General features: G+C 25.2%; 2 protein-coding genes across 2 annotated transcripts; both read left to right on the top strand.

The window, feature by feature from the left end:
• Positions 1-9,483: 9,483 nt before the first annotated feature.
• On the top strand, positions 9,484-11,140 carry LOC101506618 (F-box/kelch-repeat protein At3g23880-like). The gene has a single exon (XM_004496361.4). It carries the CDS (start codon positions 9,606-9,608, stop codon positions 10,842-10,844), a length of 1,239 nt encoding a protein of 412 aa, XP_004496418.1. The 5' UTR covers positions 9,484-9,605; the 3' UTR covers positions 10,845-11,140.
• An 8,192-nt stretch (positions 11,141-19,332) lies between these two features.
• Positions 19,333-20,911, top strand: LOC101493629 (F-box/kelch-repeat protein At3g23880-like). The gene has a single exon (XM_004496762.4). The coding sequence runs from the start codon at positions 19,441-19,443 to the stop codon at positions 20,725-20,727; it is 1,287 nt and encodes a 428-aa protein (XP_004496819.1). The 5' UTR covers positions 19,333-19,440; the 3' UTR covers positions 20,728-20,911.
• The last annotated feature ends 5,458 nt before the right edge of the window (positions 20,912-26,369 follow it).

Below are 26,369 nucleotides of genomic sequence, written 5' to 3'. Positions count from 1 at the left end.
GAGAACAAATTCTCTTATGTATAATTTACATGAAAGAGTAAAGTGTAATATCTCACTGTTCAAAAAGAGAGAAAAAATACTAGAATTTTTTGAAAGGCAAGCAATTCTATGTAGGTTTTTTTTTTTTCTTCTTTTTTTTCTTCAATATTTTATATTTCAAAAAATTTATCAAACTATTCACTTTTTAAAACTATATACTAAAATATTACTTTTTTAATCTCAACTACAAGTCGCCTTTGCAAATGACGATTTCCTTAAGGAATCCCGAGTTTGCAAAGGCAAATTTCTTGAGGTAATTTTTTAAAAAAATTTCCTTTCAAATTAACAATATATATAATTAATTAATATAATTAATATAATTAATATAATTAATATAATTAATATAATTAATATAATTAATATAATTAATATAATTAATATAATTAATATAATTCATAAAAATACATAAATAGAAATTTGAAATTACAATAAAAGTTTAAATTACATAATTTATTCATAAAAAACAACAAATTTTACATCACAGATTTTTGTTATTTCAATAAAAATTGAAATTATTTTTTTTTTAAAAAAAACCTTTGAGAAATTCTCGTTTTGAACTTGGATTTACTAAAATTTTATCGTAATTTAAAATTTCTAGGCTTAATTGCAACTCTGGTCCCCTTACTTTAACTGAATCGCGAAAGTAGTTTCCTGATTTTGTTTCTCCCCATTGGTTTCTCAAACAGAATTTTGGTCCAAAACTTGATGAAATTTCATTTTTTTAAAGCCGTACTACACCATTTATAATCATAAATGTCACGTACAATTGTTGCAAATGAGATTTTGAGACATAGTGTGACTTAATATATATGTATACAAATTAAACAGTTAATATATATTAAAAATATATATATTTTTTTTAAATAATACATGATGAGTAAAAAATAAAAATACCTAATATTTTTTTTTATAAATAATGGAAAAACAACTATCGACATGTGGTCAAAATAAGAGAGATAAGATAGAGAATAAACTAACTTATCAAGTATATCTCAATTCATTGATTGATGATTAAGTATCATATTAAAATTTATTCTTAATTATTTTATGTCTCATTAATTAGTTAAATAATTAATATAATTAATATAATTAATATAATTAATATAATTAATATAATTAATATAATTAATATAATTAATATAATTAATATAATTAATATAATTAATATAATTAATATAATTAATATAATTAATATAATTAATATAATTAATATAATTAATATAATTAATATAATTAATATAATTCATAAAAAGACATAAACACAAATTTTAAATTACATAGATTGACTAGAGTTGCATCTAACATTTGAACAATGTTTTTGAGTATGACCAATTAACCAATATAGTCAGTATTTTTTTGACATTTTTTCTCTAATGTCTATTTCAGTTCTCATACAAGTACTATTTGGACAATATTTTTAAATTCTTTGCATTTCAGGATTGTGATACAATGTTTCACTTTCATATGTGACCAATATCCTCCACTAGGTATAGGTGGAAACTCTTCTTTGTAGATGTTGAATACATTAACAACCTTGTACACGTCAAGTAGATGCACTAAAAATTTTTGATGAGCGTAAGAACATGCATCTATGACATGTGAATAAGGCACATGTATAGCCTGAAATTTTTTCACAATCACACATTTTGTTTGAAGGTTGACTTCAAAATGACCAAATGGTCACATTTCTTTTGGGTTTACTGTTCCACGCACCATTAAAGAATAATAATTTAGGTGAGTATTAGATTTACCAACTTCATATTTAATTTTGTCCATGCAATTGTTTGTGTATACTCGACCAGAAGTTAATCATGTCTGATATTGTTGTCATATTTCTGCATATAAAACTCTCAATTTATAGTATGTTGATTGTACCAAAACAATGATTGAGAGATTGTGTGTATCCTTGAGCATTGTGTTGATTGACTCAGAAATGTTTGTTGTCGTGTGTCCCCATCGTCGACCTTGAGAATACGTTATAATCCATTATTTTGGGGGATATTATCAACCCATCTTAAAGCCTATGAGTTTGCCATCCTTATTTCATTGTGGTAATATTTGAATAATGGCCCACTTAATGCATATCTTGTTATAAATGATGTAAAAATTATCAAGTATTATAAAGTGATCAGTGAAAAAGATACTAAGAAGAATTAGATCATTACCCATACAAACAAATTTCTTTGAAGTTCCTTGTCCTTGAACTCTCTCAAGAAACTTTGTGCAATGTGTCGAATGTAGTACACATGTGTTGACAAAGGATAATGTTAACCATTATTTGGATTATTATAAGCATTTTTAAAGGATTCATGTCTATCTGAAATAAAAAAAATAAAAAAACGTTGACTTGAGGCGTGACGTACCTTCTTAAATTTTTCAAAAAAAAAGCTTCAAGTACCCCCTGTCTCACCTTCCACAAGTGCATAAGCAATGAGAATTGTATTTTTGTTCCCATCATGTGCAATGGCTAGCAACAGGGTCATTTGTACTTGTCGTACAACAAAGTTCCATCCACCGAGGCAAATGGTTTACAAAAATTTGAACTCATAGATGCACAAAGGGAAAAATTAGAATAATCGTTTGAAATTTTTTGAACCCTATAACAGAGTATTGTAAAAATATGCATATGATACTTCCATGTCCACAATAGTTCATGGAAGAAATTTTTGCATAGCCAACAACCAACTTGGAAGGTCATTTTATGACCTTTTCCAGTTCCCACATATCATTTTGATAACTTTATTCTTTGTCATTCATACCTTTCTATAGGTGATTGTGCAGTTGTACCGTTCTTGAATATGTGCAATGATCACCTTCACTTTAATTAATGAATCAGTTTTCAAAAGCGATTTTATGCTTTTGCATATGATGTTAGAATCAAACTTGAAATGATTCTATGACATAGAGGAACTTGCGCAATTGTAAGGCCCCTTCAAACGACCAATCATCCATTATTTACATTTTTGGCTTAGCGAAGCTCTATATTTGAACAAGCATTGTAAATTCACACATTTAATTACATACTTGTATTGATCATATTGTACTACACGATAATTAGGTGAGTGTTTTATGTGTTAGTGCTTAATTGCAAGTCGAAAATCTGGTTTGCTATTAAACTTCATTTCAATCTCAAGAGATGCATCTGATGGAGGCAGTTCATTAGAAGACATATCAAATTCGGAGGATTGGTAAGCATAATCAAAGTTTAGGTTATGCATATGGAATGGTGGATCGTATGTCGTTGCAATTACACGGTGTTCTAGCTCTAGATTGTCGCCGTCGTCGTCGTCCTACTCCTCCTCCTCGTCAAAGTATGATTCTTCTCACTCTTCTCACTTATTTCTTCTTGGTCAAAATCACATACATCACCTAGTGGAATATACGATTCAAGTTGAGATGATTTAGGTTCAGATGTTTCTACTTGGTCACTAGACCTTGGCCAAATGAGACATGATGTCAAAAAATTATATTAGACACCCTCTTATTATTTTCTAACTTCAACTTCGCTTCAATTTTTTTCTTCAAATAAGTAAGGTTGCATCCAAATTGAACTCGAATACCTTTTTTTTCCGCACTTTTAAAATATTTACCAATATCTTGTCTTTCACATATTTCACAATTATAGTAAATCAGGAAAACTACATTTTTTGGTGTCATTGATATGATTTAAAAATGGAAGATACATATACACATCCAACAAGCAAGCTTCGCGTGCACACACTTCTTTTTCTTGAAGCTTTACCAAATCCCCTTTCCAAAAGGAGATTTTGTTTTACCAGCTTTGGCAAATCGCCATTCTAAAAGGCGACCTTGTGACAGATTTCCTAGAAGTCACCATTCCAAAAGGCGACTTTTATGCAGTTTTAGAAAATCGACATTCCAAAAGGAGATTTGGCGATGGAATCAGAATATATTCCTACACATCGGGAACTCGCAAAATGCATGAATTTAGAACATATACCTCTCCAGTCCTTCTGTCCAGAAATTGTTCATTTTCAAAGTAGTATACTCTTCTTGTGTGAAGCCATGCATGACATTGTATTGGTCATTGAAGTCCTTAATTGAACGAGTATAGATTTTTTAATTAGGACCAATTGAATTTTATGTTACGTTTGTTTGTTCGACATATTAAATTTTATTACTTCTTCGACCGCAAACTCAACCATAATTGAAACTCTATAAATAGGCCAATAATATGATCACTCTCCACAATTTTATTGTCATCTAAATGGCTTTGTTATGGAATGTTGATAATCACATATCAACGCTACACCACATTCAAAATTTTGTAAGCAATACAATATTTTATGCTATATTTTTAATCTTTTCTTATATATTTTATACTAAGTTTCATTCTAAAATATAGTTTCATTCTAATTCCTGCAAATATAGAATTCATCTCATTCTAATCTCTTCAAATATGTTTTTAATCTTTACTTATTACAAGATTCATCTCCAAACTTAAGATCACTTAACCATAAACAAATTGCCTCAAATTCTTTAATAATTTCATTGTTGAATCAAGTCGGGTTTGGTAACGTATCACAAATAGATAAAATAGACAACTCACTTATTACTGCATTGGTTGAAAAACGAAGATTTGAAACTCACACGTTTTATCTTCCAACGGGTGAATGTACCATAACATTATAAGATGTTGCACTGCTACTTGACTTACGTGTTGGAATTAAAGCAATTACTAGATACTCTATGGTATCATGGACATATGATTTTTTAGATTTGTTAGGAGTTATGTCATCTGAATCTCAAAGAAAAATGAATTTTATAAAATTAAAATGGATAAGAGAAATATTTTCAATGTTAACTCTTGAATCATCAAACGAATAAATAATTATACATTGTAGAACGTACATTTTAGAATTGTTCAGCGACATATTAATGTCTGACAAATCCCACAAAAAAAAGTAAATATCAAAAAAGGTAAATATTATATTTATAAAATTATTAATTAATTTACTAACGTTTCAAATTTATTTTCGTAGATATAATGAAAATTGTATGAAAAGGGAGTAGTTTGATAAGTAATTTGTAATTGAGATTAAAAAAGAGATATTTTGGTATATAGTTTTAAAAAGGGAGTAGTTTGATAATTTTTTTTTGAAATATAGGTTATTGGAAGAAAAAAAACTTGGCATGTCACCTGTGTTTTTTAAGGATAGAAATTGCGTTTATTTTTTTCATTAACCTAATTTTGAATTTTTTTTATTTATCAAACTACTCAATTTTTAAAACTATATATCAAAATATCTCATTTATTGTTTTATTATAAGTCATCTTTGTAAATGACAACTTCTTTAAATTTTTACATTTTTTTTTCAAAACTAACAATAAAAAAAAAAAAATATATATATATATATATATATATATATATATATATATATATATATATATATATATATAATTCATTCATATAAAACAACAACACAATTTTAAATTACGTAGATTGACTAAAATTACGTGTAACATTTGAACAATATTTATGAGTATGATCAGTTAACCGACAAAAATTATTTGTTTACAAAGAAGAGTTTTCACCTATACTCAATAAAAGGTATTAACCCACATATGAAGGTGAAACATTATATCACAATCCTGAAATATGGAGAATTCACAATCCTGAAATGCGGAGAATTAAACAATTTAGTTTGAGATTTTTTTTTCAAAATTGTTGTAGTGAAGAAAAAGAACCTGGAAATTGCTGCTTATATTCCTTTTTTCCTCTCCTTCACTTGACAATAAAGTCATTGATAAAAATTTAAAATATATATATATATATATATATATATATAAATGGTGACTACCAAGAATTGTTTTTTATATTTTATCAACACGATTATCTCTCTTGTCTTAAAACTAACTTCAAATGACAATAGATTATTTACAAATTGAAATCTAATCATAAAAAATGTGTATGAATTAAATATGTTTTTATTTCATATAAAATTTTATTATTTTAATATTATTTTGTATAAAATTAAAATATAATTTTAGTCTCTACAAAATAATCCAATAAAAGTTTTAGTCCCAACTTAAATGAAACATGTTTAGAATATTATAAAATGGTATTTTACAACAAAAAAAAAATAGAATTTTGTAAGTTTGAATAAATTAAATATGAATTTTTTAAATGTAAAAATCTCAAGATAAAAATAACAAAAATATAAATTTAGAAATCAAATTTTATGCTCATTTTTTATGGAAAAACTTTTTATATTATTGTAAATATGTTTGAAAAAATTTAATTAAAAAATATATGTTTAATTATTACTAGAGACTAAAATTGTAGACATAATAGTTTTATAAGGAGTAAAATCTTTTATTTTACAAAGACAAAATCAAAAAGTTAAAAGATTTAAGCCAAAATGTAATTAGCATTCATTTCTAATTTTTTTGGTCTGTCATTCATTACTAATTTTTATTGAACAAAGTTAATATACAACTTTATAAGTAAATATTATAGTCAATAGTTTACAGATTGAGTTTTTGGCCATGATTTCTGTAAGAAATTTGGTCATTTTTATTTTTATTCGAGAGAATTATAGTTAGTTTTAGAAGATTTTTAATCAAAATTAGTAATAAATTGACCTTAAATATATATATATATATATATATTATAGTTAATTTAATTTATATATACTATTAATATAATTAATTTTTATATTATTAATCAATTATAATCATTAATTAATTAAAAATATTTAAATTTTATTATCATTATCTCTAACATCGTATTCACAATTGAATCATATGTTAGATGTTGTACAGTTTTTTATATTGAAGTGGATAACGATTAAATTCTTACATATATAAAACTTACTTTCCAACTTTTTTCTTCACGTCACACATCATTGGTTATCATGTTTTATTTTGATAGTAAATTAGTTCATATTAAGATATGTATTAATATTAAATTATTTAAAATTTTATTATAAAATACTATCAAATTTTAAATGAAACTATTTAAATATAATATTTTTGTTTTATATTTTCAAGTAAAATATTCATATATATAATATAAAAGATTTTAGTTTTAGTTTATATAAAATTTTTTTTATTAAATTTATTTCTTGTAATATCCAAAAAAATTATTTGTAATCCTTAACGTAAAAAAGACATTACAAAAACGTTAATTGACAAAGTAAAACATGTATCAAATATTTAAATATATTTTTTTGTCCTTATAAATATAATATTTTTCAGTTTTAGTTTCCGAATAATATTTATTTAGATTTTATCGCTGCAATATACGAAATCAATATTTTTTATTCTTAATGCAATTACAAAAACGGGAGTCGACAAATAAATAAAAAATGAGCCAATCGTAACAATTCAATGAGCATATTAATTTAAATATTAAAATAATTTATATAGTTATTTTTATTTGTTATTTAAATATTGTTTCAGTTAAATAAATAAGAATAATTATTTAAATTTGTTTAGAATACTTATTTTATTATAAATAACTATATAAATTTAAATAATTATTCTAAATAAATTTAACCGATACAACATTTAAATAATAAATAAAAATAATTTATATATATATTTTTAATAAAATAAGTATATAAACTCCAATAGAATATAACTTTAAATAATTATTCTAAATAAATTTAACTGAAATAATATTTAAAAAACAAATATAAATAGTTTGTATACTTATTTCTAATAAAACAAATATACAAACTTTAATGAGAAAACAAATTTAAATAATTTTTTTAAGTAAATTTAACCAAAACAATATTTAAATAATAAATAAAAATAAGTATATAAATTATTATGATATTTAAATTAATATTCTCATTGGAGTGTTACAATTGGGCTATATTTTTCTCTATTTATCGGTTCACGTATGTGTATAGTCCATTTGATATTAAAGATTTAAAAATAAAGTTTTTAAATATTGTAGTGATGAAATCCAAATAAATATTTTTCAGAGATTAAACTGAAAAACTATTATATATATAAGAATAAAAAGTATATTTAATCGTTTGATCCATGTTTTCCTTTGTATTCACTTAATATTAAGGACAAAAAATAAGACAAAAAAATAATTTTTTTTAATATTATAGAGATGAAATTCAAACAATATTTTTAAAATTATAAACTATTATATTTACAAGGAACAAAACTGTATTCAAATATTTAAAAAATAATATTTTATTATATAATTTTTAAAATGAAGTACTTTAATAAAAAAAAATTAAAATTAAAAACATTAAAAAAAATATTTACAAAATGTTCACAACATAATTTATTTCAATATTGATATTGGTAATAATATCATTTAATATTATTATTCGTATTAGCTTCATTTATTATTGAAAATTGTGTCATTTAATATAATTATCGGTAATAGTGTTATTTTATATTGGTAATTGTGTCATTTCATATTACTATTATAATATTAGTATTGTTGTCAAATATGAAAATATAATATAATAATTTTTTTTTTATATTATAGAGATGAAATATTTTTTTAAATAAATTAAAACTAAAAACTATTATATTTATAAAAAATAAAAATATATTTAAATCCTAAAAAATAATTTACTATATAATTTTTAAAATGAAGCAGTGTAATAATTTTTTTTAAATAAATATTATTAAAATATATATATATATATTAGGTATTTGATAATATAATTTATTTTAATATTGGTATTGAAAATTGATAATAGTGTCATTTAATATTATTATCGATAATAGTGTCATTCAATATTGGTAATTGTGTAATTTCATCTATTTGTTAGTTTACGTTTTTATAACGTCTATTTAATATTATTGACCAAAAATAATTTTTTTAAATATTGTTGAAATGAAATCAAAATAAATTAGAGATTAAAATTGAAAAATTTTAGATAAATTAAAAATATATTTAAATATTTGATCCACGTTTTTCTTTGTTAATTATGTAACATTCACTTTGATGTTATTGATCAAAAATAAATTTTTATGATATTTAGAGAGATAAAATCTAAAATAATTTTTTTTAAAGATACTAAAACTATTATATGTATAAAGTACACAAATATATTTAAACTTAAAAATAAATTATATTTTATTATATAAATTTTAAATCTTAAAAATCATTTAAAGAAAATAACATAATTTATTTTAATATTAGTATTAGTGATAGTGCCATTTAATATTATTATTGATATTAGTGTTTTATTTTAAAAACTGTGTCATTTAATATAATTATTAGTAACAGTATCATTTAATATTGGTAATTGTGTAATTTAATATTATTATTATATAATTGATATTGTTGTCATATATGCATATAAAAATTAAATACAAGTTTGACTATTATGCAAATTTATATAATATTTTTGAACCAAAAAATATATTTAATATTATTATTTATTATAAGAAAATTCATGTTCTCTAAAGTACCCCTAAATAACCAATTATAAATACATACTAACAGGATGAAATATACAGAACAAAGTTATTGTTTTTGTATACAAAAAAAAAAAATGTAGTGAGAATGCCTTGAGTTGAGGGTGCTGCAACTGCAACTATACTATACAATTTCCGTTCCAATGGGCGATGATGATAACGTTCAGACAAAACGACGCAATCAAACACGTCGTTCGAGGACGCGTCATGGAAACCGTCGTCAAAACGACACCGTTTCGACTCAATCGGTGCCCGAAACTGCCGCCAATAATCCAACGCCGATTTTGCCGGACGAAATCATTAGCGAGATCCTCGTAAGGGTTCCAGTGAGATCCCTACTTCAATTCAGGTGCGTTTGTAAATCATGGAAAACCCTAATCTCCGATCCCCATTTCGCAAAGAACCAACTTCAACTGTCAACCGAGTATCCACAATTGTTCTCTCATTACTTCTCTAGAGTGCAGTGGAAAATCATTTCTTACGATGTGGAGTCATTGTTGGAAAACCAATCAATTCGTTCAAACCCTATTGAACCCTATACCTTCACCATGATGCAAAATTACCAGGTTATAGGTTCATGCAATGGATTGTTGTGTTTGTATGATCTTCGTCAATGTTATGTCGTATTGTGGAACCCTTGTTTGAATTTGAAATCCAAAAGATCTCCAACCACTATGAATCTTTATGGTGACTTTGAGAATATCTCATATCATGGTTTTGGTTATGATCAAGAAAATGACAAGTACAAGGTACTACTAACTGTGTACAATTTTATGAAATATGGTAAAAGTGTGGCCCTAATTTTTACATCTGGTGCAAAATCTTGGAAAAAGATTAAGAATTTACCTTGCGATCTTGATAATTTTCGTTTTGATGCGTGCTCCGGGAGATTTGTGAGTGGCACTTTGAATTGGATTGTTAAAAAATATATTAATTCTGATGAAGAGGCGATTATTTCCTTTGATGTTAAGAATGAGACTTATGGGGAAGTGTTGCTGCCTCAACTTGATGGTGACAACATAAGTAATCTTATGTTGGATGTTGTGAGTAATTGCCTTTGTCTGTGTTTTGACTATAAAGAAACTGAATCAGTTGTGTGGGTGATGAAAGAGTATGGAGTTGCTGAGTCATGGACTAAATTGATTATCATCCCTCATATGACTTTTACATCAAGGCGTCGGTGGAATGTTACTATGTGGCCTATTTTTATTGACACATCGTTCCCTTCAGAAATTGGTGCTGTGTTGGTGAATACTATGCGTTCGAAACTTGTCTTGTATAACATTTGTAAAGATAGGACGCGTCATCCTAAAATTTCTAGCATGATTCTAATTGATGAACTACAAATTTACCATGAGAGTCTGATAACACCGCGATGGTAAATCACATTTATGGAGTCTTCCAAGCTTTGCTTACAAGATGGCTTTTGATTAAAGCAACTTTACCTTTTGCTTCAGGACTTTTTTGGGGCTGTACTTGAGCAACATAGAATATGTAGTGTGACTTGTTTTGGTGAAGCCTCCTGCACCCTTGCCATCTTTCTTTTATTATTTTCAGGAAGCATTTTTATGTTATGTTGGATATTACTTGTATTGTTACATGCAAAAACAGTAAATCAATGTTGTAACAGGCTCAAATTAATTTCATTGCAAATAATTTTATTTGATGTTCAAGAGAACTACAGTTGCAAATAATAATGTTTCTCAGTTCTTCTCAATATGTAGTAACTAGTTAATTGTTAGATTTGGTGAGCATATGTAACAATTGGTCTTTGCAATCTCGATATTTCATTTTGAGAAACAAGCTCCATTTATTTTGCTAAATCCTTTTAAGATTTTGATTATTCCTATAGCCTTAATAATAATATCTAAACTAATAATGCAAGACGGGTCAAAGTTAAATACGCAATAAAAATATGTAGTTTGTTACTAAAAGAGCTAGTTTGTCTTAGTCATAAATTTGCTTGCAAAATCTATTTATGATGCTTTCCAAATTAATATTAGAATTGTTAGCTCTATTACTTAAAGGCTATAATATTTTGTAAAGAGAACAAATAAATGAGAATTGAAAACAAGATTAACAAAGTGATCATGTTACAAACGCAATATATATAAGCCACCACCAAGGTAATTGAGCTAGGAGGGTCATATGTGATCTTGGAACAAAAAACTATTGATTTGAAGTTGGATAAGCAAGTTCATGATTGACTGATTGTTGTTTGTGTCTGTGTGCAGAAATTATGTTTCTGCATGTGTATTTCTAACATGTTGCTATCCATATTAGTTGTGATTTAGGAATAAAGTGAATGGTATAAAGAAACTTTCATTTTACAATGCCATGAAGAGTAGTTGTTGTCAATTGTCATATGCAGCACCCCTCACAATTTGGGGGGTAAGGAATTTCACCCAATGTACTTGTTAATATGCTTTGGATAGAGAGTTTCCTCGATGCATTTTAGCAGCCTCGAATCAAAAATTTTTGTTCAAAATTATAACTAAGAAGAGGGAATTTTAGAAGAAAAAGGTAGACTTTTGGCTCTTGAAGTAGTAAAGTACTTTACTTTCTGCTTAAATATATTGGTCGGTTGATGTTAAAATGAAGTAATAGATATTTTAATAATTTCATCAAGTTTAAGAATCATTGCACATAAGTTGATAGTAAGTGAAGTGACAAAAATTCAAGCTCGATTCTTGAATTTAGGCAAGATGAGTGGTCTGCAAAGGTCTAACTTTTAGTGCAGATTTTGCATCCAGGTTTGTATCATAAATTTTCAAATTCATAATTATACTTTAGTACAATATTTTGTGAGAACAATATGAATTGAATAATTTTGGAAACCTACACACGAGTTGGAGCTTAAAGTGAAAGTGTGTGAGTTGGTCTGAAACTTCATTCTGATGAAGTTCTTATGCCAGTCCTTGAGAAGAATCTAGAATAATTTACATGCTTTATAGGTCTAATAGTAATATGAAGATTTCATAAAAATCATATTCAATCCTGGACATTACTGACAATTGTACCATATTTTATTATTATAGTATCAAAATTAAACTCAAACTTCAATTGAGATTTATGGTGTAATAATTGATAACTAATTTCAGTAAAAAAAGTTATAATCAATATAAGTATTTACTGCATCGCATAATACTGCTTCGATGAACAAAGATAAATTCAGCGTTATTTGGTTCGCGTGTATTTACAGTATTTGGAAAGGGTGTAATGAGAAGATTTTTAAGAAGAGAGATAGATTGGTGGAAGAATGGTTAGAAGAAATAAAAAATCTGTCACGGAAATGGTTAAAAAGCACGGTGTATGGATTCAGTTTTTTCTCTTAGTCAGTGGATTTTGCATTCATTGGAATGTTTGGAATTGGTGGGATAAAGCTTTTGCAGTACTATGGATGATAGAAAATTTATGAGGTCTGCAGCAGAAAAGGAGAGTTCTGTCAGCTCTGATTACTTCCTTAATTACTGGTTTGGTTGCTGGATTTATTTGGAATATATATGTGTAATTTAACTGTAAACCATTATTTAATTTTTGTCAACCTTGTTTGGATGGGTGAGATTCTGCAATCGATTTCTTGGGGTAGCTGTTATGGTTTAGGGGATAAATTTTGCCAACCGTGTTGAATGAATTGAATTTGATTTTGGCCTTAAAAAAAAAAGTAAAAAAAAAAGAAACAAGTCACAGCTAAACTTAATTAACATTTTAGGTTTTTGTCGAGTCAATAGAGCACAAAGTCACATTGAGTAATGATTGTGTTGGTCCTATTATCTTAGAAAGAGGTCTCCACCAAGGTGATCCATTGTCGCAGTATCTATTCCTTTTGTGTTGAACGGCTCTCAACGTTAATAAAAAAGACAGAAAGTCGTGGTGACCTCCATAGAGTCAAAGTGTGTAGAAACGCCCTAGTTATGTCACACCTTATGTTTTCAAATGATTGCTTCTTGTTCTTTAGAGCATCTATTAGAGAAGCACAAACTATGAAAAATATTTTGTATGTTTAGAAAGCTGCTTCGGGCCAAGCTATAAATTTGAAAAAAACTAAAGTGTTTTGTAGCAGAAATATGCATGAAGACTTGAAAGACAAGATTACAGACCTTCTAGGTGTGCACTTAGTATAAGAGACTGGAAAATACCTGTGATTCTCTTCAATGATTGACAGAAGTAAAGAAAATACTTTCAGATTCATTAAGGACAAAGTTTGGCAGAAGATCAACTCTTAGAGTAGTAAAAGTCTCTCCCAGATGGGCCGAAAGTCCTAATTAAATCCGTTCTCCAAGTTATTTTGTCCTATGTATTAAACATATTTTCTGCTACCCCTTACTTTAGAGGATGAGATTGAAAAAATGATGAATTCATTTTGATGGGGCAAAATTAGAGGACGTGTTAGAGACATCAATTAACTCAAGTGGGGAAAACTCACAATACACAAACGCAACAGAGGTATGGATTTTAAAAACATTAGTGCTTTCAATATATCTATTCTTGGTAAACAAGAATGACCTTATCCTTTGTCTTTACAACGCTAATTTTTTTTCCTTTATCTAATCCGAACAACCTTATCCTTTGACCTTGTCCTTTATCTAATCCGAACAACCTTATCCTTTGTCTTTTCAACGCTAGATTTTTTTCCCTTAGTGATTTTTTGTCTGCTAACCTTGGCCACAATTCAAGTTATGTTTGTAGGAGTATTTAGAATGCTAAACCTCTTCTGCAGGCGGGGTCTCGATGGAGTATAGGAAGTGGATCTAGTATCACTTTGTGGAAACACAATTGGCTAAGCGATTGGTCTAGCCTTGTTAAACCACTAAGGGTGCCTGATCAACATGCAAATGTTTGTGTTGATAGTTTGATTATGCCTTGGCATAAATAATGGAATAGACCCTTTTTTACAACAATGTTTGATCCTAGCACCGCACAAAAGATTCTCATAACACCTCTTTTTAACTCGGTGAGAAATGATATCAGAGTTTGGAAAGTTGATTCTAGTGGTATGTATGTTGTCTGAAGTGTCTACAAATTATGTCTGAACGACTTCATTTATACTTCAAATTTCAAAATGTTAGGCAGCTGAAATTTAATTTGGAAGTTAAAGGTACCACTCAAGGTGAAAAATCTTTTGTGGAGAATTTGTCGGAACAACCTTCCTACGCGTTCAAAACTACATGATAAGGGTGTCAATTGTTCTAATTGTTGTGTTTTGTGTGAAGATGGTGTCATAGATAGTTTGCATGCTTTCTTTTTGTGCATGAATGATATGAATTGTTGGTAGCAATGCAATTTTAGAGATATGATGCAAGTGACCACTGTTGAAGCAAACTCATCTGCAATTGTGATTTTTGCTCTTTTGTAGACACAACATTAGTGAGAATCCAATGCAAGTCATCAACTGCAATATACAACTACTAGAGGAGTGGAAGTTGACACAAAATCTACAGCAAAGTAAAAGGTCAAATGATGTAATTAATTCCCCACTATTTGGCTCAAACCAAATGATGAAAGGTATAAATGCAGTGTAGATGTTTTTTTCTTCCTAATCTATCCAATCGTGTTGGCATTGATGTATGTAGAAACACTCGGGTTATTAATTGTTTTAAAGTTGGTCCATGATCTTCAACTTACATAAGTGGATTTTGATTTAGATTCGTGGATATTGTTGATAATTTTCATTTCATCAAGAAAAATAAGACTGAATTAGGTGCTATTGTTTCTGACTATCGAACTATTTTCCATTCACACTTCAAAAATTCAATTATTGAGTTTGTTAGGAGACAAACAAATGAAGCGGGTCATGTGATAACAAGGATAACCACATCTATAGTTAGTCCCCATATTTTTATTGATATTCCATATTGTATTCATGATATTATTATTAATGAAATGCTATAAACCAATTAAATATTAAAAAAACTTAATAATCTTCATCTTCAAATCCTAAATATTTTAATAAAAATTCAACAATCTTCATCTTCAACCCAATTTCTTTTTCTTCAAATCACAAATTTTAAAATCCTTAATCCAAAGTATGGTATTTCAGGAATGCATCGGTTCATGGCCAACAAACTTAATAAAAATATGACAGAAAAATTAACCATCAAATAAAAAAACTTTAAAATTTTGTCAAAAAAGAATTGCATGACAAAAAATAAATGGACTTAAATATGCGTCGCCGATAATCGATTTCAAGTTTATTGAATCACTATTTGAACAAAGACCCAGATATCCATCAAATTGCGGTTGCTCAATGTAGATGTGCGATTGAGAGAGTTCAACGCATAACCAAACAAACTAAAAATTTCAATACATCAAACAAAAGCGGATGCATCTTTGGAATACCACACTTTAGATAAAAAAATATGAGAATTTGTGATTGGAAGAAGAAAAATTGGGTTCAAGATAAAGAATTTGACACTTTGGATGCATTTCTCGATTTAGTCATTTATTTTAATTTTAAGTGACAATTTGATCTTTTATGTTTTAAAATGTCAACAATGTTATCTTTTTTTTTGTTGCAAAAATTCAAAAAATTCATAAAAAAATTCAAACAAAACCCATAAAATTATTTATCATCCTCAATATAATGCAATTTCATCAAATTCATAACTTAAATTTTTAAATAAACTCATATTTTCATCTCTAACAACATCAAATAAAAAATAAAAATATGAATTTATTTAAAGATTTGAGTTACGAATTTGATAAAATTTGTATATTAAACAATTATTCTTATTTTATCATATTAGTTTCTAATCCAACTCATATTCATGATATAAATTCTAAATTACATTATCATATTATGTTCGTTTATCAAACATTGAATTTAAACAAAATATGATAATTTATTTTTATCATGTCCATCAAACAGATCATTATTTGCAGTCTCAACTTAAAGTTATGTAAAAATTATTATAATTAAAAGTTAGTAATTAATATGTTAGATAAAATATAAATAAGTCAAGCTACTAATACAAAATTCACCGTAGATATTGAATTTCAATAATTCAATTATTAAATTAAATTTTTAATTGAATAAATTAAACACAAATATTCTAAAAAAATTAAAATAAATGTGATATTTTATTGAATAGCTGTAACTTAAATTTGACTTATGGAAAATGTATAATATTATTTTTGAAGGAGGGAAATGTAGAACATTTTAATCAGAAGTGAAACTCAACTATAAGATTACCTGTATTATTCACAATATTTAATATTTAATTGTTTAATTGGTAGAATTTCATTACTATATATTTTCTCCATCATAAAATAGTTGTTGTATTTGATCATTACATATAAATTAAAAAAAAATGAATAAAAGAAACAAAATAATAACTTTTATCAAATGATCCGTATTGATCATTGTATATTTCAATTATTATAAATATAAAGTGTAAGAAGAATGGACATAATATTAATTATATGATACAATTGAAAAAAATAAATTAAAATTTATTAAAAACTAAATGTCTGTTTCATGTACCCATATAATATAGCAAAGGTATGATTAAAAAAAAACCTAGATAAGGATATTTTATGATAATAATATGCTAAATATTATTTTATCATGTGTATGATGTACACATAATAATAAATAATATAAATAATATAAATAATATACAATTATTTTATTTAGTTACATGTTTGATATATATTCCATCATAACATAACATGATATAATATATATTATATTTAAATAATAAAATTATCATTATTAAAAACAAATACTTTTTTTTGCCAAATTAAATTACAATTTTCAAAATTTTAAATTAATAAAAAATATTAAAAAAATAATTAAGTAATTAAATAATTTTAGTTTTCTTAAAAAATTACGTAAGTAACTAAATAATTATATTTTATTAGTCAAATAAGTAAAAGAAAAATTTGATATATATTAAATGTGAATTAATATCCAAACTATAAAAAAATTATATTTAAACTATAAAAAATATTATATTCAAACTATAAAAAAAATTATATTCAAACTATCAAACTATAATTGTAAAAAAAAAATTGAAAATTAAGTATTTAATTATTTTGAATTATTATCCAAATTTTTATAATTTTTTCTTTAATTATTTTGAAAATTTGAATTAATATCCAAATTTTTATAATTTTGAATAGTCATTTATTATATTATGCATAATGATAAAACTACACTTGTCATAAAATAATTAATATATTTTAAAATTAATAATTAATATTTTATTTTTAAATTTAATATCAAATTATATTAATTTTTTAATTTATGTTTATATTTTATGAAATTTCATTTTTTATATTTCAAATTATATTTTATAAGAGCAACCAAGTAAAATATTATTGTTATCCTATGAAGATTGTTTCTAATTCAACTTAGATTTGAGATAAAAAATTTAATTATGAAAGCAAGAAATGATAATATTTAGAAATAACTTAGCATATATATGGTGTTGGTTTATCAAACACTAGATTGAGACATGCTATAACAATTATATCATATCTTTTCAAAATAAAATATTATGTACTAAATTTCAAATAATAAATTTTGATAAAAAATAAAAGTTTCAAATTATTGCAATATACGTTTGGAAAAGTAATATGATATGATTTAATATGTATTTAATGCTTTTAACAACAAAAAAATGTACTTAATGCATTTTCAGTAAAGTAAAATAAAATAATAATGCTTCTTATGTATTTAATGATTTAATATGATTGGAACATTCTACATACGTTTCTTATGTATATATTGACTCAGTTTCTTATTTTATAGGTTTCTTTTTTTCCAATTTTCAAATTTACTAAAAAAAAATTGCATATTCAATGTGTGTATTTGAATATAAATGTTCCTAAAATATTTTTTTTTTATGAATAAATCTATTTAATTTATTTTATTTTTGTGATAAATACAATTCTCGAAACTAACTTTGAGATTTCGAATTTGAATTTATAGTAAAACTTTCAATTTAACAATATTTATCAATTGAGTTAAGATTTAAGGAGAAATATGTTTAATTGTTATTGCTAATCTATTAAAATACTTGCTAGTATTAGTTATAAAATATGTGAAGCAATAATTGTCGAATTATTCAAAATAAGATTTTTGCTAGATAACATTTTTAAAAGAAATTTATATTTATAAATAAAGAAAATATGATTGTTTATATTTTTCTTCTTCTTAATATTATGATATGAAGGAAAATGAGCATCACTAATTTAGAGTTTGGTCGAAGGATAAATAAAATCTGATCAATGATTGTCTCAAACATGTCTCAAACAGAACTCAAACTCAAATTATCTAAAAATATTAACTGTCTTTAATTGAAGTTTATTAATCACTTAAATCCAATCACTTAATTAGTTCGATGTAAATTAAAAAAAAATGTATTATTATAGAAATAATATAAAATGTAAAGGACTATAGTATTATTTATTTATGAAATAAATGAGAAATAAGTGTACTACTCTAAAAAAAAATCATATCTCAAAAACATAATTCAAAAGATTTATAGCTTAAAATATTTTATAATCAAATACATATACAAACATTTTTTTTTACTTAATTAATATGTAAATCATGTAAACTCTTTAATAATATTATTTAAAATAAATTATTTAAAATAAATTATTTAATAAAATTATTTAATATTATTGTAAAATAAGTATTATGGTTGTCATATATGCAAATTAATATTAAATACAAGAGTGTTGACTATTATGTATAACTCATATAATATTTTAATATGAGTCAAAAAATATTAATATTTTAGTACCTAAAAAACTATATGATATTTAATATTAATTATTATTTATCATTGAAATTTAATATCAGGTGCCCTGAATCAATTATAAATACTAGTACAGAATAACAAAATGAATATAGAACAAAGATACTTTACCAATAAAAAAGAAAAGAAAATATAGAAGAAAGATAGTGTTGAGGCCTTGAGCCTCGAGGACACTGCAACTATACTATACAAGTTGCATTCTGTTCCAATGGGCGATACTAATAATGTTAAAACAAAACGACACACACAAACACGTCGTCTGAGGACACGTTATGGAACCCGTAGTCAAAACGCCACCGTTTCGACTGAACCGGTTTCCGAAACTACCACCAAGAATCCATCGCCGGTTTTGCCCGATGAACTCATCGGCGAGATCCTCGTGAGGGTTCCAGTGAGATCCCTCATTCAATTTAAGTGTGTGTGCAAATCATGGAAAACCCTAATTTCTGATCCCCAATTCGCAAAGCGCCATCACCTGAACTCAAATTCGTATCCACAATTGTTCTGTCCTCTCTTCGGTGAAGGAGATTTGGACATCGTTTCTTACAATGTTGAGTCATTGTTGGAAAATAATTCAACCAATTCAAACCCTATTACACCCTATAATACCTTCGCCACGAACCACAATTACGTAATTGTAGGTTTATGCAAAGGATTGTTCTGTCTGATTGACATTGAAGAAAGTTATGTGATACTGTGGAACCCTTTATTGAATTTGAAATCGAAAAAATCTCCAACCATGGTTTCTCTTTATGGTGATGATGATAGTGTGTCATATCATGGTTTTGGTTATGATCATGTTAATGACAAATACAAGGTACTAGTAAATGTGTGCAATTTTAATAAATATGGTGAAAGTGTGACAAGAATTTACACATCTGGTGAAAATTCTTGGAAAACGATTGAGAATATACCGGGTGATCCTGATGAAATTCATTTTGATACCAGCACAGGGAGATTAGTGAGTGGCAATTTGAATTGGGTAATAAATAAAGATATTAATTCTAATGAAGAGGTGATTATTACCTTTGATATTATGAATGAGACTTATGGGGAAATGTTGCTGCCACCACATGATGGTGAAAAAATGAGCAATGTTATGTTGGATGTTTTGAGTGATTGTCTTTCTCTGTGTTTTGAGTCAAACCAAAGTAAATGGGTTGTGTGGATGATGAAAGAATATGGAGTTGGTGAGTCATGGACAAAATTGATGACCATCTCTAATGTGTTTTTTACAATAGAGCCTCGTATGGTTGAGGCAGAGAGTAGTGATGAACCGGTTATGATCCCTAATCAGAATGTTACAATGAGGCCTTCTTATGTCAACTCATTGTTCATTTCTGAAAATGGTACTATACTGGTTAATACTATGCGTTCCAAAATTGTCTTGTATAACTCTTGTCATGGTAGGTCGCATTATCCCATTATTTCTAGCTTCATTAATATTAATGAACTAGAGTTTTACCATGAGAGTCTGGTATTACCGGAATGGTAAATCACATTTTTGGAGTCTTTTAAGATTTATTTTAAATCATTTCTTTGTATTCTTATTTATCAGTAATAGTCATGGTTGTATCGTTCCTTATTAAACTGTTGGTCTAAGCTTTTGTTTTTGCATCTAAATTATTGTTTTTAAGTACACTTCGAGAACAATATTATCCGGGACCTTTAAACAAAAATGTTATTCTCAATTATAACTGAATTTGTAGTAGAAAACTGAAGATATTTTATGCCTATGGTTATAGTAGAAAAGGTAGTAAATAGAAATTTGTTTTGGTGTTTTGAGTACTAATTTGTATACACCGAGACAGCCTAAGTGAAAGTGTGTGAGAGTTGGTCTAGAACTTCAACCAATCCTTAAGAAGAATCTAGTATAATTTACATTTTTGTTAGGTCTAATATAATATGACGATTCTATATTAATAAGCATTATATTGAAAGGATATTATAATAATAATAATAATAATAATAATAATAATAATAATAATAATAATAATAATAATAATAATAATAATAATAATAATAATATTCATCATCGAAATCTACAAATAATGTCAAATGAATTATACCATATTAATCACTATATTTAATTATTTTTCATGAGAAAAATGCTCATTGTAATCTACAAATAATGTCAAATGAATTAATATAAAATATAATCACTTTGGAAAATATTTTCAACTCAATTTATGTCAAATTAATTATTATAAAAAATTTCTTAAATTTTTAACCCATATATATATAGATTATTCTGTTAAAGATGGATTCAATTTTTAATGTTTTTAATTAATTTTATATCTCAGTACATTAACTTTCATACATATGAAATCATTTTTTCATTCACTCACTAAAATATATTAATATTTTACAATTACATTAAGACCAATTTACATTCAATTTATTTTAGAGAGTAATTGATGAATTAAAAAAAGTTAAATAAGGCTACTGCATCCTCTTCTGCGCAACGATTGCAAGTTGAGTTATCCTCAACATGCAAATGATTAAATTTGACAATAAAAAGTGATCCAAGCGGTGCACGATAAATTTCCACTTGAGCAACTTATGGTCTAGTTAATGCTTGAGCGGCAATTGGATTTGTTCAATTTTATGCACATTTGATGTTCCTAAAGCTTGAACAAGTTTGTTTTTTCATAATAAAGCATAAGAATGTAGGACAAACATACTAGTTGAATCTAATTAAAGACACCATAAAGAAAGTTATTGATTGTCCTAGTTGTAAAGTAAGTGTGTCAAATCATATTATTGTAAAGATTTTCTCTTTATTATGCAAAATAACACCAACCCTCAATCAAAGGACGATACTTGCTCTTTTAAGATTAAGATTATGAGTGTTACCGATAATAATTTCATAGAATATGCGATGTAAACCGGAGCTTAAAAATCACTCGAAATTTTAAAGAAAATCGATGACACTCCTCAAAATGGAAACTACCATTTGGTCCCTTCCTTCATCACTAATGGAAACTGCAAAAGTGTATCTTACCCCATGGAACCCTTGTTTGAAATTCAATAAACAATATTCTAGGATCATGCAATGGATTGTTTACGATATTGATAAACTTTATGTCAGATTGTGGAACCCTTCTATCAATATCTAAACTAATTAAGCGAAACTTATCAAATTAAAATATAAAAATAGTTTGGTACTAAAAGAGCTAGTTGGTCATACTACTATAGTATCATGCAAAATCTATTTAAGATGTTTTCCAAATTAAGATTAAAATTGTTACCCTGTTTTAGTTCTATTACTTATAGGCTACAATAATTGGTGAAGAGCACCAATTAATGAGAATCAATATATAATAACAATGTGATCAAGTTAGTAGGAGGGTAACTGTATATATATATATATATATATATATATAGGACCAAGCAATGAAAGTTGCATTGCATTAGTTGTTGTCATGTCTTGGAAAGAGATCCTTATTGTGTGCTAAGATGATTTTGTAACTGTTAGTGTTCTTATGGGCAGCAATGGTCTCGTGCACTACTTGTGCTCAACTGTATATTTTCTATATTCTATTAATTTATTGATTTTGTATATTAAGAAAAATACTCAATCAATTGTCAAGTTAGTCTAAATGTTTCACATAAACTTGCTTCTTATTTTGCTTTGCAACGTTAAACTGAAACTGTTGAGAATGTTGTTGATTCAAAAATGATTATGTACTAATGAATATTTTATAATCGTCTTGTATAAAAATGTGAACATCCTCCATTATTAAAGTTACAAAGTGAAACTTTTACTACTAGATTGAAATGTCACACACAAAAGATTATTTACTAATCAATTCAACATATGTTATCTTTTAAACAATTAATTTCATTAAAATGATTAAAATTTATTATTATTATTAAATATGACAAGAATATGCAAACTATAAATATAATAATATCATTTGAAATTAATTATTTAATGTTATTGTTTTACTGAAAGGATTATTTAATATTGTTATAAGATAAATATTGTTGACTATTATTTGAATAAAATTATGTAAACTATATAATATTTATATTTAAATGGTAAATTTTAAATTGTATTTTGGTAACAAGAAAGAAATATAATTAAGGTTGAATGAAATATTTGATAAAATTTCTGTATATATAAAGTTAAAATTATATAATTTTTATGTGGTACACCGTCGGTGTTAAAATAATTATATTATAGTAAAATTATATTTTAATATTATACATGTCACTTTGCTAAATTAATTATAAAATATCTCAACAATTACCTGCACCGTACAATGTCAAATTTATATATATATATATATTAAACTGTACAATATTATTAGATACACGTGTAAAAAAAATTTCCATCAATAATACATGATAATTAAACAATTTAAAAATATAAACGTCTAACTGTTCTTTTTATTACAAAATATACGTCTAACTGTTGTCTAATATATAAAATATAAGTTGTATTATTGGTAAGAGATTGACATTCTAGTTTTAAGGGATAATGTTCAAATTTCATATAACATAGTTGTACAATATTGTTAGAGCTAATTTATTACTGATAACCCCTTTTTATTTTTCTTCCAAAAATATAATTTGTATATAAAATTAAGAGTTAAATATATTTTGTCTCTATAAAATGTCAAAAATGTTAATTTAGTTCATCTATATAAAATAAAAATATAAATTTTAGTATCAAAAAATTTGTTATGCATGTAGTTTTAGTTTATATTGTTAAGTCAACATATATATTTTCAAATCAATTTTTGCAAGCATGCTTACAACAATATAAAGAGTTTTTGTACAAAAAATTTGTTCATAATTTTGATTACTAATTTCATATTTTCTTTGCTTTTATCTTGAATTTTATCATTAAAAGATTTATATTTAATTCATCTCAAGTTAAAAAGTTTTAAATTTTTGTGGTAGAATTTTTAAAAACATTATAAACATGCATGTAATCATTCAAAAAATTTAATGTTGATGGACAATTAAACATATTTTATTTCGATAGATATTAAAACTGTTTGATGAACTATTTTGTAAGAAATAAAAGTTGTAATTTTAATTTACAATGACTAAAATTGAATTGTTGAAATTTTATAGAGACAAAAATTATATTTAACACTAAAATTAATATATCAAAAATAAAATAATATGTACACAAGACATTGAACCTAACGATATCGATATTTATTAGTTGAACTAAGAGTTAAGAACGTACAAATACTAACTTTTAAAAGATTGTAATATATATTTTAAAAACTAATGTAATATATTATTCAATAAAAATTTTGTCAAAAATTGCATTTAATGGAAAAAAAACGTGAGAATTATGCTTTTAACGTATAATTAGGGAATATTTAGTATTTAATAAAAATAACATATAAACAGAGAATATGATATTTAAGAGTTGGGTGGTAATCAAATATTTCATGTATGTCACGGAGGTGTCAATTAGTGGTATATATTTACTTTGTAAACTTAAAGGATTGAATTAAAGCATTTCGTAGAAAGATCATTAATATTATTTTAATAAATTAAAAAAATGAGAGATGTGTGTATACTACTCTAAAAATTATTATATCATAGAAATATACATTAAAATTTGTCTGCCTCAAAGTATTTCTTAATAATGTAATGTAGCTTACCATTTAAACAATTAATCTCATTAAAATTATTATTATTATTATGAAATATGATTAAAAAAATAAAATTTATATAATAATATCATTTAAAATTAATTATTTAATATGTTTTTGATTGAAATGTTTATTGAATATTTTTATAAGATAAGCATTGATGACTCTTTTTTTGACAGTTACTAATGTTGATTATTATGCAAATAAACAATGAATATTATTTAAATAAAGTTAATATTATTAAATATAATAAAATACATAAACTGATAATAATTTGTAATTTAAATTATTTAATAGACTTATTCAATATATTATAAATTAAATTGCTGACTATTATCAAACGTAAATAAATAATCTCTAGAAGGTTTGACTATTATATAAACTATACCACAAGAAAAATGTTTAATTTTATCTAATATTATTATTATAGAATTTAATAGCACTCTAAGGGTGCCTTGGATAATCATTTATAAATAACAGCACTCTCTAACAACACCCACATTGATATAAGGGTATTTGGATCGCATTGTTTGCTGATTTGTAGCAAACTTGAACGGGAGATACATATTTGCCATGAAAGTTTTGTATAAATATGTTGTATGAGTTGTGTTGGTGAATCCCCACCCTTTTAGTCTCTTGCATTAATTATTTTTATTAGTTGATTGTAACCTCAAAGATAAAGTAGTAAAATGATCATGTTAGTGTCATTTAAGTTTATAAAAATATATCCCTATTAGGTTTTTAAAATGAAATCGATGCTTGAATTCTAATAACGTTTATTGTAATCTTATTTTTATTCTATTCAGAAAATATGTTTATGATGTGTCAGAAGATTATTTCCATGAAAAATTAGTAAAGCAGTGTAATGTAGCAAGAATTTACTCAAACTAATTTAATCTACACTTGAAAATATTTAAGTTTAAATATGATTTTTATCTTATTTTTTTTATCTTTTATTTAATAACTCTTTTAATCCTTTATATTTTGCAAAATTATAAAAGTTTATCTTTTTATTAAAGAATTAAACGAATAATACGTCAAACATAAATGACAAAAACGAATAAAAAGTGATTAAAGACAAAAATAAAAAATAAATGACCAAAATAAATATTAAATAAAAGGCAAATGATCAAATGTAGCTATGTAATAAAATCCTATTATTTTGTTTAATCCTTTTAAAAACTTGTTTAATCAATTATTCTAAAAACTTAATAAATCATCTAAATTAATTAGAATTAAATAAATTTTTAGTCTTTATAAAATATAAAATTTTGTTTTTTGTTTCAATAAAAGAAATCACATTTTTTAATTGTTATAAAATTATTATGCACATTGTATAGTCCTTGCTCGAATGTCAATTTATATTTTTGAATAATTTTTTATAAATATTTTTACAACATCATAAAAAGTTTCTATACAGAAAGTGATTTCAAAATATGATTTTTAAGTCTATATATATATATATATATATATATATATATATATATATATTTATATTGAGTTTGTAGCATTT

This window comes from Cicer arietinum, chromosome 4, assembly GCF_000331145.2.
Source record: "Cicer arietinum cultivar CDC Frontier isolate Library 1 chromosome 4, Cicar.CDCFrontier_v2.0, whole genome shotgun sequence".
In the NCBI taxonomy this organism is placed as follows: domain Eukaryota; kingdom Viridiplantae; phylum Streptophyta; class Magnoliopsida; order Fabales; family Fabaceae; genus Cicer; species Cicer arietinum.
The sequence above is the reverse complement of the archived record's forward strand: the minus strand, read 5'-3'. Positions and strand labels throughout refer to the sequence as shown.

What these genes read in the sequence shown, in the direction of transcription:
- LOC101493629 (XM_004496762.4), top strand. Translation starts at nt 19,441, where the DNA reads ATGGGCGATACTAATAATGTTAAAACAAAACGACACACACAAACACGT.
- LOC101506618 (XM_004496361.4), top strand. Translation starts at nt 9,606, where the DNA reads ATGGGCGATGATGATAACGTTCAGACAAAACGACGCAATCAAACACGT.